At 32.3% G+C, this 17360-nt stretch overlaps 1 protein-coding gene across 1 annotated transcript in view; it reads left to right on the top strand.

The window, feature by feature from the left end:
* Positions 1-408: 408 nt before the first annotated feature.
* Positions 409-17360, top strand: part of LOC149911213 (uncharacterized) — a 49170-nt gene continuing 32218 nt past the window's right edge. The window contains exon 1 of the mRNA XM_090104211.1: positions 409-699. Coding sequence (XP_089960337.1) covers positions 524-699 — 176 coding nt within the window. The 5' untranslated portion in view covers positions 409-523. The remainder of the gene's footprint in view (positions 700-17360) is intronic.

Genomic DNA, 17360 nt, shown 5'->3' with positions numbered 1-17360 from the left:
TTTCAATTTTAGCTTCATTAATATTCCTTTCAACCGGCCAGGTCAACGTTCGATCTATCTGTTTATGTGCATTAAATAAGCACTAAAATTTATCTAGCTTATAAAACACTCACTTATAAAATTTATTTACCGTTATTCCTAATGAAGTCGACCTGTAGTTTTAGTCGTCATAGCATATCGATAAAACCCGTTCGCGTAAAATCACAAATCGAGAGGATTAGCATATCTAAATAAAACGAGTGTCATGCGGGTCGTCGCCGAATTCGTACACGTCCGTCACCTCACGATATAATACGACTCTGTCACGCTGAACGGCGATAAATGTATTATGAGAGGACGTCACTAAGGATCGTCGGAGAGCAATAGCAGTGAAAGCCCTCACTTTCATCGTAGTGGGGCTCTCGGGCCGCGAGTAGCGAGGCGAGCAAAAGTGAAGGTGGTCGGGAGCAGCGTCGAGCTCGCAGCGAGTGGCGAGTCGGTATCTCGCTAGCGTGACGACCAGTCGTGTCGCGTTCGTGCCGTGATGTCCAGGTGGTGGTTGGTGGTGGTGCTGGCGGCGAGCGCTGCGGCGGCGGGCCCGCGCCTCCCGCGCACGTCGCTCCCCTCGCCCGCGCCCTCGCCCGCGCCCGCGCCCGGGCCCCCGCCCCGTCTGCCCCAGAGGAACTTTACTATTTCCTCCCGTTCTTCGGTCAGAAACAGGTAAGGCGACCCTTTTCAGTTTTCAGCCGCCCCGCGCCTTCTCTTCTGTTGTTGACACTTACAGTTTTTACTCTATAATACATTACACGCGCAAAAAGTTCGAGCAGTAATGCGGATTGCTTCATGCGCATAATATATGAATACTTATATACTGAAACTAGTTGATGGTTTTTATTAACGTGACTGTAAGTTATTGAATACGCTGAAATATTATAATACTCCTTATATAATATTAATCGATTAATACTTGTACACACAACTTTTACTTATAAATTAGGAAATCCAATATATTAATAAATAATGAAACAACACCGATATTGCCACATGAATAAATAGTTACCGAATTGTGTTTTGAATAGAATTTCAGATATAGATATTGCAACAGTAGTAAATTAATAAATATTTTATTTTACGTTCTTATCGCTTAAGAAGCTGCTGATTTGTACATTAATAACCACTTTGACCCTCGTTCTTAGCAGTAAAGCCTAAATTCACACTGCCTTGCTAATTTATTGTAGGATCATGTTAAAAAAAAAACAGTTATTGATATGGAACAAAATAACGATTTTGTTATTATTATGTACCTACTCGCGTATCAAGGGGACAATATTTTATAGACTTAACTATTTAGGTCTCGTCCGCTTTTACACCTCTTGGTTTAACAGCGGAACGATGAAATATTAATCTTACATCTTACAAAATATTTTTATGTGCGTATTGATGTGTGTTATAATTGAGTTTTCGGCAATTACGTGGAGCTTTGCACTTTAGACTTACAAAATTATTATTTTGGTTATTACGGATGAAATTGATTGGAAGTTATATAATTGAATCTATTGTTAAATTATGTTATCACTAGATATCATAGTATGACATAGACCGTACCAACACGGAGTGAAGCCCACAAAGAATGTTATTTCGGCTCTAAGTCTAATTTATTGATCCATACATTAAAAATTACGATAACTTTATATCATGCAGGAATTGAAAACATATTTCACGTTTACATATTTTAAGTGCCTCAATTGAAAGTAAATGTATAAATGTATTTTTGAGGAAACTACTTAGTTAAATATTATTTATTAATACCTGATCTCCGTGTATTCAGTATTCATTCGCTGCAATAATATTGAAATAAAAGATCGCTCGCATAAGTGTGCATGAAACAGTGATTTTTCGCTAGTAATGTATGACAACAACCCGTTCTGTAAGATGCAGACCACTTGAGCTTTTGTGAATAAACTTGTCAAGTACAACAACTACTACATTTCTTTTGACGCAGTCGTTGCGAACTCCACTAGCCAATGTAAGGGACCCTGATTCATAAATTAGTTAAATTTATCTTATATATAAAATTCTCGTGTCACAATGTTAGTCTGCATACTCCTCCGAAACGGGTGGACCGATTCTCATGAAATTTTCTGTGCATATCGGGTAAGTCTGAGAATCGGCCAACATCTATTTTTCATATGTACCACGGGCGAAGCCGGGGCGGACCGCTAGTTTATTTATAATTCTTTATTGAACAAAATATGAGAAAACAAAAATCGTTAAATCGATTCTTTTTCTATATAGTGGTGCTATTTCCCTTTATTTGGAACTATGTACAAACGACGTATGGCTTAGTTATTCTCTTACGAGCAACGAACACTGAGACAATCTTATGAAAGCTCTATAGCTAACGAATCTATAGCCTGTATAATTCTAGTAACTAAACGCAATCACCTACTAATTTATTACCCTGACAAGTGCGTTGCCTGCAGCCATTTAACGGCTCCATTTAACTATATTTCAAGCTCGTTAAATTGTTTAAATAATAATATAATTATTAATTTCCGATAAGGTTTTCGAATTAACAATAATTTTACCGCAATTTATTCTTTGATACAAATTATAAAATAGAAAACTGATAGACAAACAGGCAGATTTATATCTTCATTGCTTGTATTTATTCAGTCATAACTCATTAATAAAATGATTAATTTCTGTATTAACCAGCCGGATCACTCGTCTGAACGCGTTACAGTTTCTTTAAAAATATTCAAGGATATCTACTTACTTAAATAACAACGACTGCACTATTCTCAACATACGCTTAATAAAATCTGTAATTTACGATTTGTATATTATATTTTGTACAGCTATATTATGTTATCCGATAGAATTATGTTTCCTTTTAGTTTATAATGTGTACCTACTGAAGATGCTAATCGTAATCGGCGGATAATTTCATTTGAAAAACCAGCCGGTATGAAAAGCATAATGTCGTGCAGCGTGAAATGTTTAACAAGAGATCGGATGCCGCATACCACGCGAATCTTACGCTTTCCACTTGTCTCTATATACATTATTCCACATGAAATATACGCAGATATTGTTTTAATGGCTGAGCATAATCACTTATCCTGCGTTATTATCGTTTCAAACACATTAAATACCTACTCTTGTTATTGGGAAATAAAAAATCACGGTCACAATCACTTCCTTAACCGTGTTGCTATATGAGATATTGCTTTTGCTATTATATTTATAATTAGTCGTAGAATTTAATATTAGATATATATATATATATATATATATATATATATATATATATATATTATATTTAAATATATCATGTTGTAATTAATCTGTTACTTTCACTACTATGCCTAGTTATAATAGTGGGTGTCAAAGTAATATATTTTGTAAGCGTTAGATACCTGTATAACGGAGAAACATAATATTTATGTCCACTTGTTCAATGTAATGTAATTATCCTAGATTTACCTAGTTACATAGCCCAGCCAAATTGCAGAGCACGTATTTACATAAATGGGGTTCGTACCTAACGCGACAGCATGTGATGAAACTTACATTTCGACCTATAATTACTCCGATTTCCTTTCAAATCGTAAATAGTTTTCAACTTTTGAACAGTAAATTATCATGGATCACGCAGATCCTTGATTATTTGTATACCTATTTACCTATATTCAACCAAAATTTATAGGTACTTCTTATAAAATTTACTTAAGTACATTATATGTATTTTAAAACTTTTAAAAGTTTTAAATATTTTGTAAGTTTGTAAACAATTTAAGACTAGACAGGTAGATGATATGAGCAATCTGTTAAACGAGGTCAAGGTTACTTCGTGTTATTGTTACAGTTCTGCACGGCGCTAATCACGAGTGCTAATACCTATTATGAACAATATTTAGCACAATACACGCGGCCTCATAGTACTCTAAGCTGCAAAGACCGAAATGACCAACGGTATGCAAGTAGGTAGTGCAGAAATGTTTGGAAGGGACGATCCGGTGAACAAGGACGCTGGTCGCGCTCGTGAGCATTTGAGCGAATGCAGTGAACATACGTGATTACGTGAACTTTGAGGCTGTTGCTATTGATTTATTTCTCTGCGCCGTTCGTTTATAACTATCTCATTCACACTAAACTACAATAAAGCTTGTTTAAAGTGTCCTACTCTTTTCCGCTTAAATGTCAATGCCGTGCGTTGTTCGTACAGGAAGAGTATGGGCGCAGCGGTCGCTATGATCCCGCCTGCTCTATTTAACACATGTATGTGTAACGAGATCGCTTGGCGCTTGCTGCGACAAGGATGTAAAACATTTATTGTGCTATTCCATTAGCGGTTAGGTTGCTAGCGCTAATGTTACCTTAGTAATAAGACCTCGGTAACCTTCATATATTACATTGAAAATAAACGTATGTATGTAACATGTATATTGTATACGTGTAAATGTCAATACCTCAATATGACTATCTTACCTGCGATATTATTTAAATTTGGCTATAAAACCACTTTGAAATAAGTTAATGTTAGTGTATAAGTCAAACAATAAAAACGTAAATGGCGCTAATCTTATTCATGTCTAAGTGTAGAGATATCTGCGCACTTTTCGTAAAAAATGAAAATTAATAAAATAGGTACTAATTGTTAGGAAAAATCGTTCAAAAACTCAGTTTACAGGGTGGAAGGTTAAGATGGGGCATGAAGGGCAGGTACCTTAACCGTTGCAGCTACATGAAAACGTTCTTAGGAGACTATCCTTAAATTCTTGAGAAATTTTAATCTGCATTCACAGATTTTTGAAAAAATGTACGGTCAGCAAGGAAATCGGCAGTTTTCAAAAAAAATTTTTTTGATGCCAATCGTTCCAGTTTCTCATGGGGATCAAAACACTCTAAAAGACCAACTGAGGTATGAGTACTAGAAAAGTCAGAAATCGCGAAAAACTATTCATGCCCCATCTTAACCTTCCACCCTGTATATCTTTAACACTCAATTATTATAAAAGTGAGATTTTATTTAATTTTGTCTCTCATATCAAACTTCGTTATTTTTTAATCTCGGTGACAAACTAAAACCTTTTATCCACCAGTCCACTAAAAGCGATCAAAAAATCAGGGTTGTGGGAGTGTCATGTCTGCTCTATACCAAGAATTACATATTATATAGAGTTATAATTGTGTTACTTGATTATTATAATTCATAAATTAATAAACACTACGTGCATATTTATATTTTTGTGTGATCTATATTTCACATGCAGACGTTATTCATCATGAATATTAGGTAAGTGGACATAACATTACAGTTTCGTTCCAAATTCTGGTTTATCATTTTCGGAACGTTGGTAAGCAATATGCAGTTGTAAATGCTGGTTGAGATTTATTTCAGTAATATTCCATTGACACCCATTTCACGCCTAAGTGGAGTACTTAAATGCAACATTCGTTTTACGCAATTCAACCCGATTGTAGGGCGGAAGCATATGGTGGTAAATGGCAATAATGTAGAATATAGGCTGATATCCATTGAAATGTAACCTGTTGCCGTCGGTGGGTGTAGGTATGTCATGCGACAAGGAGTGGGATAGTTTACGAAACAAATAGAGCGATGTGAAAGCAATGCAGGTTTTGTTCGCGTAATACCCTACATTTTGATACCTCGTTATATTTCGAACATTTCCTTAATATTTCAGTGTAAGTTATACCTGTGGTGCGGTACAGATAAATGAAATACGATATTAGGCAAAGTGACGAAAGCCTTATAAATTACAGGAGTAGTTAACCAATTGTGTTTATATTTTACAATAACTACCTACACGATTATAGTATAGCATTACATGTACCTAATATCTATAATGTTTATTGTAAAGGTCCGGATGTGTAACAACATTGCCTACCGATCATTTGTCTTTATAAATTGATTTTATTTAGAAGTACGATTAATCAATTTTATCGATATGCCAGTCATTAATATGAACATAATTTCCAAGTTAAACTAACTGGAATTTACGACTTTACTGTCGAAACAAATTCTTTAATTGGGTCCGATGAAAGGCAGTTTCGACATAGCTTAGTGCTCCGACCAAAGGACTGACACGACTTAATTGTGCGGATTGTCTAAATACAAATTGTTCGGACATGTTTTAAAATGTAGGTCAAGTCATCTGATTAATATTTTGCAATAAATCTATCGACAAGCCCCAGACAGCGCGTTATAAACAAGACATTAAGCTCGTCGAGCGAGCTTTATTTGTCATCATTTTCCTTTATAGATCATTTTGAGATGTTTATCACAAAGCGTTTCAATGGTTTCTAGATTTAGAATACTCTAAATATTGTTCAATGTCCAATATAGATTGCACATATCGCTTTCATATACAATATCCTTACAGCCTTGTTTGGTCAGTTGGCATTTCAAAAAATATTGTATGTAAATTTGACTAATATAAAATCTACGAACATCGTATTCTATTATCACAATACATTTCGACTGTATCAAATTATATGCATCACATTGAATCATCATTAATAAGCTGTAGAGATAGATTCATTGTGTCCGTATCTTGATCGATAGGTGTTTGAAGTATAATAAAGCTCGCTGGGATTAAATTTCAAAACCGCTGACCTTCATACATCAGATTATCAAAACTTTTACAATCGTCTATGGAGCGGCACTAAATAGCGGCCGGTGGAGCAAATTAAGTTGACATTGTGTATCTAACACGTTAACTTGTGCATCGTTACAATCAATTGAGGTTACAAAAATGTACGTGCCTTATTATCATATATTATGTGTTATGTGAAGTAGTTAAATAATGTTTAGGTACTTAAAATTGAAAAATAAAAAAATAAATTGTAACTAAACCCATGTTTAGTTTATTTTCTATCCATATCCATAAGCTTATCTATAGTTTAGGTATAACATAATCGGGCTCGTAAATCATTTAACAAGTAGTAATACTCTCACAGCGCTTTTGCAATAAATTTATAGCAACATATTATCAGATTATAACTTGTAGCAATTTTCATATTAATTTATCGTCAAAGTTAACAACCGAAACTAAGACGGCGTAAAGCGACAGTCCCAAAAATTAAGGCCTCACGATGATATAAACTTACATCATCTGTAGACACAGAAAACGGTTAACTAATTTGTATATTTAACTAGATGTTGTACGCGACTTTGTGACGTTCTGTTATTATAAAGAATGAGATAACGTCACAGTATATAATACCTATCATAGCTCAATGTTAAATTTAACTGGCTACCTATGGCTAAAAACTATTGGAATTTACGCCTATTATATGAAACTTATTTAATATATCTACACAATAAATGCCTAAAAATATTAAATGCAAAGATTATATTGTATTCATTTACAGAGTTATTGTTCAAAGGAGATAAATTACACTTGATATTGTTTATTATGAAACTTTGTTTCTGCGTATAATAGCAATTGATATGTATTAGATAAGTACTTAATATAAATACATGCAGTACTTTGTCTATGAAAGAGTTGAAAATGTTTATCACAAATATTTTGTTAAAATAGACTTACTACTAAATATCTCATGTATATCGTTCAAAGTTTATAATATAAAATAACTAGCGGTCCGCCCCGGCTTCGCCCGTGGTACATGTTTACGTTTTCTCTACATAAAAACCATCCTCGTACTTCAAGGAATATAATAAAAAAAGAATTATCGAAATCGGTTCAGCCGTTCTCGAGTTATGCGCTTACCAACACATTTTGCGATTCATTTTTATATATAAGAAGATTATAATGCGTTTGTGAAACGTTTGAAGTTTGAACTTTCGCCTTTTTAGATTAAGTATGCGTTTTGAGTCACAGAATACGCCTACCCTTGACCCGAACGCCTTGTGACCGATATTTTCATATTTTCTCCTTGTCAATGAAGAATAGCTGCTTTCATAGATATTTGCCTATTTAATATGTAAGATTACTAACCTACTTTATTATTTTTTATACATCCTCAATCAGGAGTGCCTAAACAACTACTTACTATAAAAGATTTTTTGTCAAATTTTATTTTTATTCAATCATACATTTTAATCTATAGGTACTTATACTTATAATATGTATTAGTGGTCAGTGGTTGATCTCAGGAACTACTGGTCCGATTTGAAAATTCTTTCGGTGTTAGGTAGCCTATTTATCGATGAAGGCTATATAGGCTATAGGAGCGGAGCAATGCGGGTAAAACCGCAGGGCACAGCTAGTAGATGATAAATTTTGGAATTTTGGCGTTTTCACGCCGTACCTTAATGTACAAAGTGTCCAAATATAATCATATACAAACGCTTTATATTTGCAGGTAGATTGCGTTATAACTACTTACATCTTATATAGGTACAGCTGTAACAAAATCTTCATATTGTTATATTTCATATAACTGTAAATTGCAAATATTAGATAAGATAATGAAGCACTTTATGCACAATTTCAACCAAAATATACGCACGCTTGGCTGTAAAAAATGTTTAACTCATGTTTTAACGCATATCAAGTACTACAGGCCGTCCTTGATAAGGTTGTATTATAGGCGTTGGCAACATTCACAAATTACAATAATGCAGGTATAATAAGAACCACGTCCGGTTCTAACAATCACAAGACAATCGGTCAATGTTAAATTTAACTGCTTCGCTTGCCTAGGGTTACTTAGATCGAAGCAAAAGATACTGTAATCATAATATTTTTATCATAAGTACCTGCTCGCGAACTGTAAGGAATCTTTGCAAAGGTTACAGAGGTACTTACTTCAATTTAGTATTTCAAGTTGTTATCAAATGACAAATATCTATTATGAAGATATTCCATAAGATATACCTGATTGCATTTATACAGGTAATATTTATTGTACAGAAAACCTTAAATTGTGTTAGCGTAGTTGCAAACAATATAAACAATTGCTTACTCACTTTATCCACAAGTATGAAAAGTACATAATAATTTAAATGTTATAAACTAATAAATGTAGGTGAGATTGGATCCACCTAACGTTAAATGCATAGTTAAAATCGACGCAAGTTTCCACTTATGGTTGGTCCAATGGTCGTTTATAGCAATCTGACCTTGTGTCATACAAACAAGCCAAAGGATGTTGAAGATGTTTCTCTGAGGAATTTGGGTATTTTACCGATAAATACTAGACGTTACCGATAAGCAAATGTTACCATATTAGCGGTTAGTATTGACTCTGCTTAAAGATTAGAATTACACATTTGGTCATTCTAACTTGCTCGCATAAAAGCTACACTAGTATGGATGCGTCATTTGTTTCTATATTAAAAAAATAAAGGACGCATAAAAAACAAATTTGTTATTTTGATTTGGTCTACATTTTATGGATCAAAAAAAAAGAAAAAAAATTGTAGAGCTTTTTGAGAGTTATGCACAAGAAGGTAACACTGGGGATCTAGGTATATTGTGACTATCTCATACACTGTATGTATATCTCACAAAAATATCTAAAATTTGTTCGCATACTTAATTATAATATATTACATGTCATTGCTTAAATTTAACTAGCTAATCTTTTTTAAAATATTAAACCTATAGGTACCTACATAATTTAATTTTATAGGTATTATCACAGTAATAATATTTTGAAAAACAACTATAGGTTTGTAAGTACTAAGTACTACCATGAATTCTGTTATGCGTGGAACATTATTTTTCAGACATACTTTCATGGCTATAAGTATCAAACATTGAACATGATCTAAATTCATTTCTAATTGATGTCAACATGTCTTCGATGTAGCGCACATAATCCCAGTTAACAACCAGTTATTAAATACATATGCTGATTATGATATTATGATTGCAGTTTCGAATTAACGACACTGAGTTATTGATCTGATCATTGGTACCATGACGTTATTAATGTCGAGTTCTATGAGATAACAGTGTCATAATAATCGTGAATTGAGCAAACTTGGCGCTGCGTGAAAGGTAGACTTGTTCGCATTTTTCTATAAGTCGACAAAGAATCTAAATATTACCTATATATTTATTATTTACGAAATTGTTACCGAGAAATATTAATCTAATTATTTTATTACGTTTATATTTTTTATTTCCTTCGTTCGATCGTAAAATATTTAGGAAAGTATTTTAAATTTTATTGAAATGAGTAGGTAGGTACCTAAATAAACAAATTATAAATAATCATCCGTAATCTCGTTTTATACATTATATTGCGATAATTTGGCAATTACCTTCTCTTTTATTTAGGATACATATCCTTAATTAATTTAGATTTAATCATATATTGCTCAAATAATATTTACCAAGAATAAATATCCGCTATTAAAATTCGCCTTTGCGACCAATTGCAATTATAATACCAGATTTTTTGCTTGCGGTTCTTGAAACCGCTTTGATTTATATTTTTCAATTATTGCAATCAATGATACCTACTGTATAGGTAGGTACAGGCTACAGCTTGCCTACATAGAATGTGTTGACAATTATTGTTTGGCTTGCCGAAACTTCCCGTTGACAACTGAAATGAATAAAATTATAATATAAAGGACATCGGATAGGGCATACCTATATACATACTTATGTACTTACATTAATTTATTGAACCTAAAAAATATCAAATATCATATAAAAATCGTAAGATAAACTAAAGTAGATATGTACATATAAGCATTATAAAGATTTATGTGCAAAAGTATAATTTTTTTCCGACGAGTTCGACTAACGCCCACGCGATTAAGCCGCCAGTACCAGCGTTCACACCATCATTTTTCTTTTTGTCATTGCGTACTAAGAACCCTTTTTTTTTAAGTGGGGAAATCTTGCATAGATACCCACGGCCTCCGGGGAAGAGGCCGTGGGTTATATCGGATTCCTACCGACCAAAACCCCACTGTGTTCCGTCAAGCCGCATCAACGACGGGGCCACGGGTATGGTAGAATTCTTCCGTGACGTACTAAGAACCCTGTAGAACCGCCATCCTGTTACAAATGACTCGAAATTTTGTGTCAATATCTCCCGGTCTAAATCTATCTCGTAAGCACAATAAAATCTAGCTAAACACATAAACAATGTTGGACTTACCCAATTTTAAATGTTTATAAATATTATGTAAAACACGTGTGTTATGTTTTGTAACCAAATTGTACAATATGTAAAAGAAGTTGAATAGCAATAAATATTGCAGCTATTAATAAAGCTAATAGTTATTTCTGCGTTGATGAGATATATAGAACGCCCGTCAAGATGATTATCGCATAAATATTTATGAAAAAGCTTTAAAGATACACATATTTTATCACAAATTGATTATTATAATAGCCATTAAAAATTAGATTATTGCTTTGTCTATTTGATTGACCTATTGTTTGTGCATCTTGAAGAATATCTTATAGTCCAACACCAAATATATTTTACAGAAATTTCACTGTAGCCCTTCACTGTAGTTAGTTTATTTATAATGAATAATTACTCTAAACACTGTAATGCTATTAAAAAAAATTCAAACTTTCACTAACTAATTTCGTACTTTTGTTCATGTTTAAAGTGGATACGTGAACAAGTTGAATATTTATTAAGTTTTCGTCATTTTGTTACAGAAATTATAATATTATAATCTCTATAAATTACAGCACAAGTCACTGAGTGTGAGTAATTATAACTGTTTGATAAAACGCAATTTGTTATGGTTAAAATAGTTACCTTGCGAATTCTAAGATAATATTATTAATTTATTTTGCAACAGCTGTCGATACAACCAATATATATGATATAAGGCAGATAACAATAAATCTCGATATAGATAATTTTCCTATACTTATTTCAAAACTACCTAAGTACGTCAAAAGTTTATTTTTAATCTGATTTCAAAAAAATAACAATTCCAGCTATTATATTTTGTACAGTTCAATACCTACATATTTAAAATGAATTTATCGTCATTTTACAATTTACCAATGTATCAATTTGGTGTCATACATTTCCTAGGGCCTATTATTACTTCAGGTTATATAACGAACTTTCTTGAACGCTTGCAAGGTTCTGTGCCTTGGGCCACGAGTACCTACCTACAACGTTTGAATTAGCAATTACATATTTCGATTTCATCCACCTCTCGCTGAGTAACATTATAAGATTCAGTGTTAACAGAATTAACGTTTTGCCAAATGCAAATGGTCAATTAATTCTAACATTTCTATACGTTAACCATAACTCGTTTATTTATTACCGGCACAATGTCTATGGTTCATTCCGTCCGTAATAACAATGCAAATATTTCCATGAGTGAAAGTTATTTGCACCATTCAATCCACTTTGGATACGACGGAATACTTGTTATGATATTTTATTGTTGTTTGTCAGGTAATCTAAGAGATAAAATAAGAAATCTGGCTCTTCATTTAATGCTAGTCATTAGATGGACTTAATAATTACACACAATCTCTTTAGATATGCAGAAATATAGTTGTGTAAATCAACGATGAGATTAGATATGTATGTACATACATAAGTGTAGCGTTATAGAATTATGACTGTTTTTGTTTATAATTTAACTATATACTAAATTCGCAATTGTGAAATGTGATATTTTTAAAGCTGCCTACATAACATAAGCGGAAAGCTTAAATCGGTTTTACATAATGCTATAAGGTAAGGCCAAGGTTAGATACCTAATTCAATTGGAAATCTTTTTGCATTTGTTATTAAGTAACTGTAGGTATACCGTATAGGTTAAATCAATTTTATTAAGTAAAATGTGCTACATTTATTGAAATCATAAGAATGAAATTTAAAACTTTTTATTTTCATTGTAATAATTTGTTTTGGAATGATTCTACCTATTGAATGTGTATGTGACTATACTAATAACTAAGTATAATAAATTTTTTATATAAGTAAATATAAAAAAAAATGTTTTATAGTTATTACTTATTAGTAAGGGTGTACAATTACAAAGGATATTTTGAATTCGACACCCATCATTGATTGATATGCGTTGAATATGTAAAATATGTAGCAATAAAACGAAAATGTAATATGTATTCCCAATCTCAGATCGGTTTTCATGGAAAATGCATAATTTGCATTAATTAGATTGATGGCTAACAGTCATAAAAACACAGGTCATCAATGATTATTTATAATATTGCTACATGCACTTTCTCACGGCCACACCCAGAGTTATTTATCAGAAATCCATATCTTAGATATATGAAGCTGATCAATGTATTGATTCTATAAACTGTATCATAAGTAATCCAGTGAATTTATATTGATTTATAGTATTTATAGCTATTTAAGGCGATGTTTTTTTTTTCAACCTAATTACTAGGGCGAACGCGAACAGCATTTTATTTCGAAACTTACTAATTATCTAAAACTACTTGTTTGTATTTGGCAGTATTACATTTAAGGTGTACTGTAATTAAAAACTATTCTATAAGTTTTTTTAAATTAATGAGAAAAATGTGGTAAAATATTTTTATGTCATATATTATAAAGTCTATATTATTTTGACACTGTATTTAAAAGCATAGGTACGATTACATGAATTTTATTAAATTTTAATAATATAGAGACAGTGGTAGAGATGTGATAACATGAAATAAATCAATAAAAATAACAGGTTTTATGAATATTGACCGAGATACAAAATAACATCACGTCCATTTTAACAATAGCACATACAAAGCTCCCCAGAGCCCGGAAAGGTAGTCGGCTTTATTTGTGCAATAGGGCGATTAGCTAATTACGAGTCATGCTGTATCAGAACTACTTCTTTATATAGACGGTCCTAGATACAAATAAATGGCGTTCCTGTCTTAAACTCAAACTCAAACTCAAACATTCATTTATTCAATTAGACTACTATTTAGTAGCACTTTCGAATCGTCATTACATAGTATTTTAACATTTACCACCGATTCGGAAAGCAGTATCTATGGAGAAGAATCGGCAAGAAACTCCATAGTTGCTCTTTTAAATAATGTCAATAAATTTACATAATATGTAACTTATATCTACCTAACTACATAATATGCCAAAGATCTGTCCTGTGGTTTTTACGCGACAACCCTCCATGGGTCTTTATCGTCCATATATTCCTGAATACTGTAGTACGCTCTCTGAACTAGTACATTTTTTATGTAAGTTTTAAATTTAGTACTACTAAACTCTTTAATATTATGAGGAATTCTATTGTATAAGCGTATACCTTGACCCATAAATGAATTTTTAACTTTAGCTAATCGGAAAAATGGCATTTCAATTCTATTCTTGTTCCTTGTGCCATAATCGTGTCTATCTCCTACTCTTGTGTGTAAGTCAGAGCTTTTGTGTACATGCAAAATATTATTAAATATATACTGTGATGGTACAGTAAGGATACCAGTATTCTTAAAATGATCTCTTAGTGAGTCCCGAGCACGTAAATTATATATAGAGCGAATGGCTCTTTTCTGTAAGATAAATATAGTTTCTATATCTGCAGCCCTGCCCCACAGTAGAATTCCATAGGACATAATGCTATGAAAGTAGCTGAAATAAACCAATCTGGCCGTATCTTCATCGGTGAGATGCCTTATTTTTCGGACTGCATATGCAGCAGAACTGAGCTTACCTGCAGCGGTGTTGACATGGGCTCCCCACTGTAGTTTCTCGTCCAATGTTAACCCTAGAAATACAGTAGACTCAGTAGGATGCAATACCTCCCCGTTCAAGGTAATATCTCTGTTCAACTTTTTTACATTAGGAAGTAAAAATTCAACACAAGTGGTTTTTTTTGGCATTTAATAATAAATTATTGGCAGTAAACCATTCAGAAATGTGTAAAAGAGCACTGTTCACTTCGTCAACATTTGGGTCATGCCTATCCACATTAAAAATTAATGAGGTATCATCTGCAAACAGAACTATTTCACACCTATCCTTATGAAATGACCTTATGAAATGACATGAAACTGAACCTCTTTTTTAATTCAATATTATTTCTTTTTACGTTACGTTTTTGGTCAAAACAAGAAGCTAAATAGGTGGTAGGTATCATATTTAATGCCTCGTTATCTGGGTATTGCGCCATTCATATTCATTGTGGTGGTCCCATTTGAAGATATATGAGAGTAAACTTGGTGCCAAATATATTATTCGCTACTGAATTAAGTATAAGACTTAAAACTTGACTAGCCCAAGATCCAAGAACAATTTTAAATTGACTAAGTACAATGAACGCAATACATAAGTAATATTTCCACTTTTTATACAATTCTATATTTATAGAGGAGTTAAAGAAATCTTGTCTAAAACTGGTCAAAATAATTTTAATTATAATTTTGCTATAATGTCTATATTACCCTCTAATTTGTATCATTCCAGTAAAATACTTGATAGTTGTTATTATAAAAAAATCACATATAGCCCTGATGTTAATTTGGGAGCTAAATATGTAGAAAACTTAAGGATCAAGATCGTGAACATAAAAAAAATACCTTTGATATAAAGACACAGTTTTATAAATGCACATTACATAAGGTTACTAAAGAATTTGGAATGCAATTATTCCCATGCCTTTAGGATTTATTGTACATTCCAAACCAAATAGGATTTTATTTAACAAGTATTAATTCAACAGATTAAGTTTTTTATATCTTTGAGAATGTACCCAAAGTATTTAATATAATTTTCTTTCGGTAAACCACAATGAAACGGACAAAAATGTTGTATATAGGTGTAGGTACAATGCACCCATCACCCCTATTTAGTACATTAAGCATATAGAACAGTAAATATCAATACAATACACGTAATAATTATAATCAATCCCAAATGTACCTACAATATAACAATCAATTAGCATTTCTTCCATAGAAAGAATTATGTGGTAATATTCGCAATACAATCGTTACAATACGACTCTTGGGTATTGATTGTTTGTCTTTGATTTGATAATAATAGCAGACCAGTTTGTTTGGTGTACCTTTATGTTTTCTTGTTATAGGTCACCGCCCCTCGAAAGGTGTAGCAAGGTCCGACAGTAACATGTACATAACATATCAAAATAAAATGTCAAAAGATTGAATTCGTTTCATCAGCGCAAGAACGCGTTTACTTTGAGTTGTATACAATTGCTTTCAACTTCTACAGAATCACAGATACACAATGATAACATTAGAATTTCGACCTAAATAATTAAACTTAAAATTAGCATATGTACATTCGACTGCCACAAAAACTCCCAGGACATAATAGCAATTGTTCTATAGTAAAATTGGACTTGAGTGATATATTCATCTTCTATGTCGCCAGTCCCAAGTAGCTGACATCACAATCATTCTCAGGCGAACTATACCACTGTATGTATGTTGTGTGCAAAAAATAAAAAGCACTGTCAGTTATTTCGGTCATCGTGATTCTGAGTCACGCTTCCTCAACATGACCATATTGTACATAAATCGCAGTTGTTCATCTTCGAATAGCATTTGTTTTGACACTCGAGTACTACAGAAGGTCGGAAGGCAGCCGGTGAACTTTTGAAATGCCTCGTCAGATGACGCAAATACTTTTACACAGATGTGTTAAAATAAAAATAGCATTTAAACCATTGTCCGACTTTTAAAAATAATTAAAACATAAATTATTATTTTAAATATTCAAATATTAAACAATTATTATATTCATGTGGTAAAAGTAAGTCAATTATGTAGGTAAGTAAACATTGAGATAGGAAATAGAACTAATTCTTACGAAGTTATTTAGCATGTAACTACATAAATAAGAAAAATTTAATCATAATTAATTAACTACATTATTGCGTAATTAGTTAATATTATCACATGAATATTTTTTGTGTTACCTCTTAGAATGACCTTAAATACTTAGTTACTGTGTAAGGCTGTATAGTTTGATAAGATGATTGTTCGATTAAAAAATACCAAGGGCTAGATATTGTTTATGTAACATTTTATGAAGTCTAACATTTTATTTCGAGGTCCGATCGAACTTGATATAATTTATTACATAAAGAATTTTCTGAATGGGACCTTGTACATTTTATTGAGCAGTAAATAGTAATATCGGTTAAAATTATTATTCAGTCGCTAAATTGCTTGGTATCGTGCGCAATAATGTTTCGCGTGCGCGAGATTCAATATTATTAGAACCTTTTTTATTGTAAGTACCTACGTTTGGGCAAAGACAACCAATTGTTGTTGATTTGTCACGATTCGATAATAACAAACATAATTGATACCAAATTGATACCTACTAATTTCACGATAAAATCAGTAATCATGCATTACTTAATAGGATTATTAAATAATAATTATTAATCACAGCCGAATTCGAAACAAAACGAA

The sequence above is a fragment of the Colias eurytheme genome, chromosome 1, assembly GCF_061535395.1.
Source record: "Colias eurytheme isolate Ceu_HAF_F1 chromosome 1, ilColEury1 Martin Lab GWU primary, whole genome shotgun sequence".
Classification (NCBI taxonomy): domain Eukaryota; kingdom Metazoa; phylum Arthropoda; class Insecta; order Lepidoptera; family Pieridae; genus Colias; species Colias eurytheme.
Note: the sequence above shows the minus strand (reverse complement) of the source record. Positions and strands in the feature narration are given on the sequence as shown.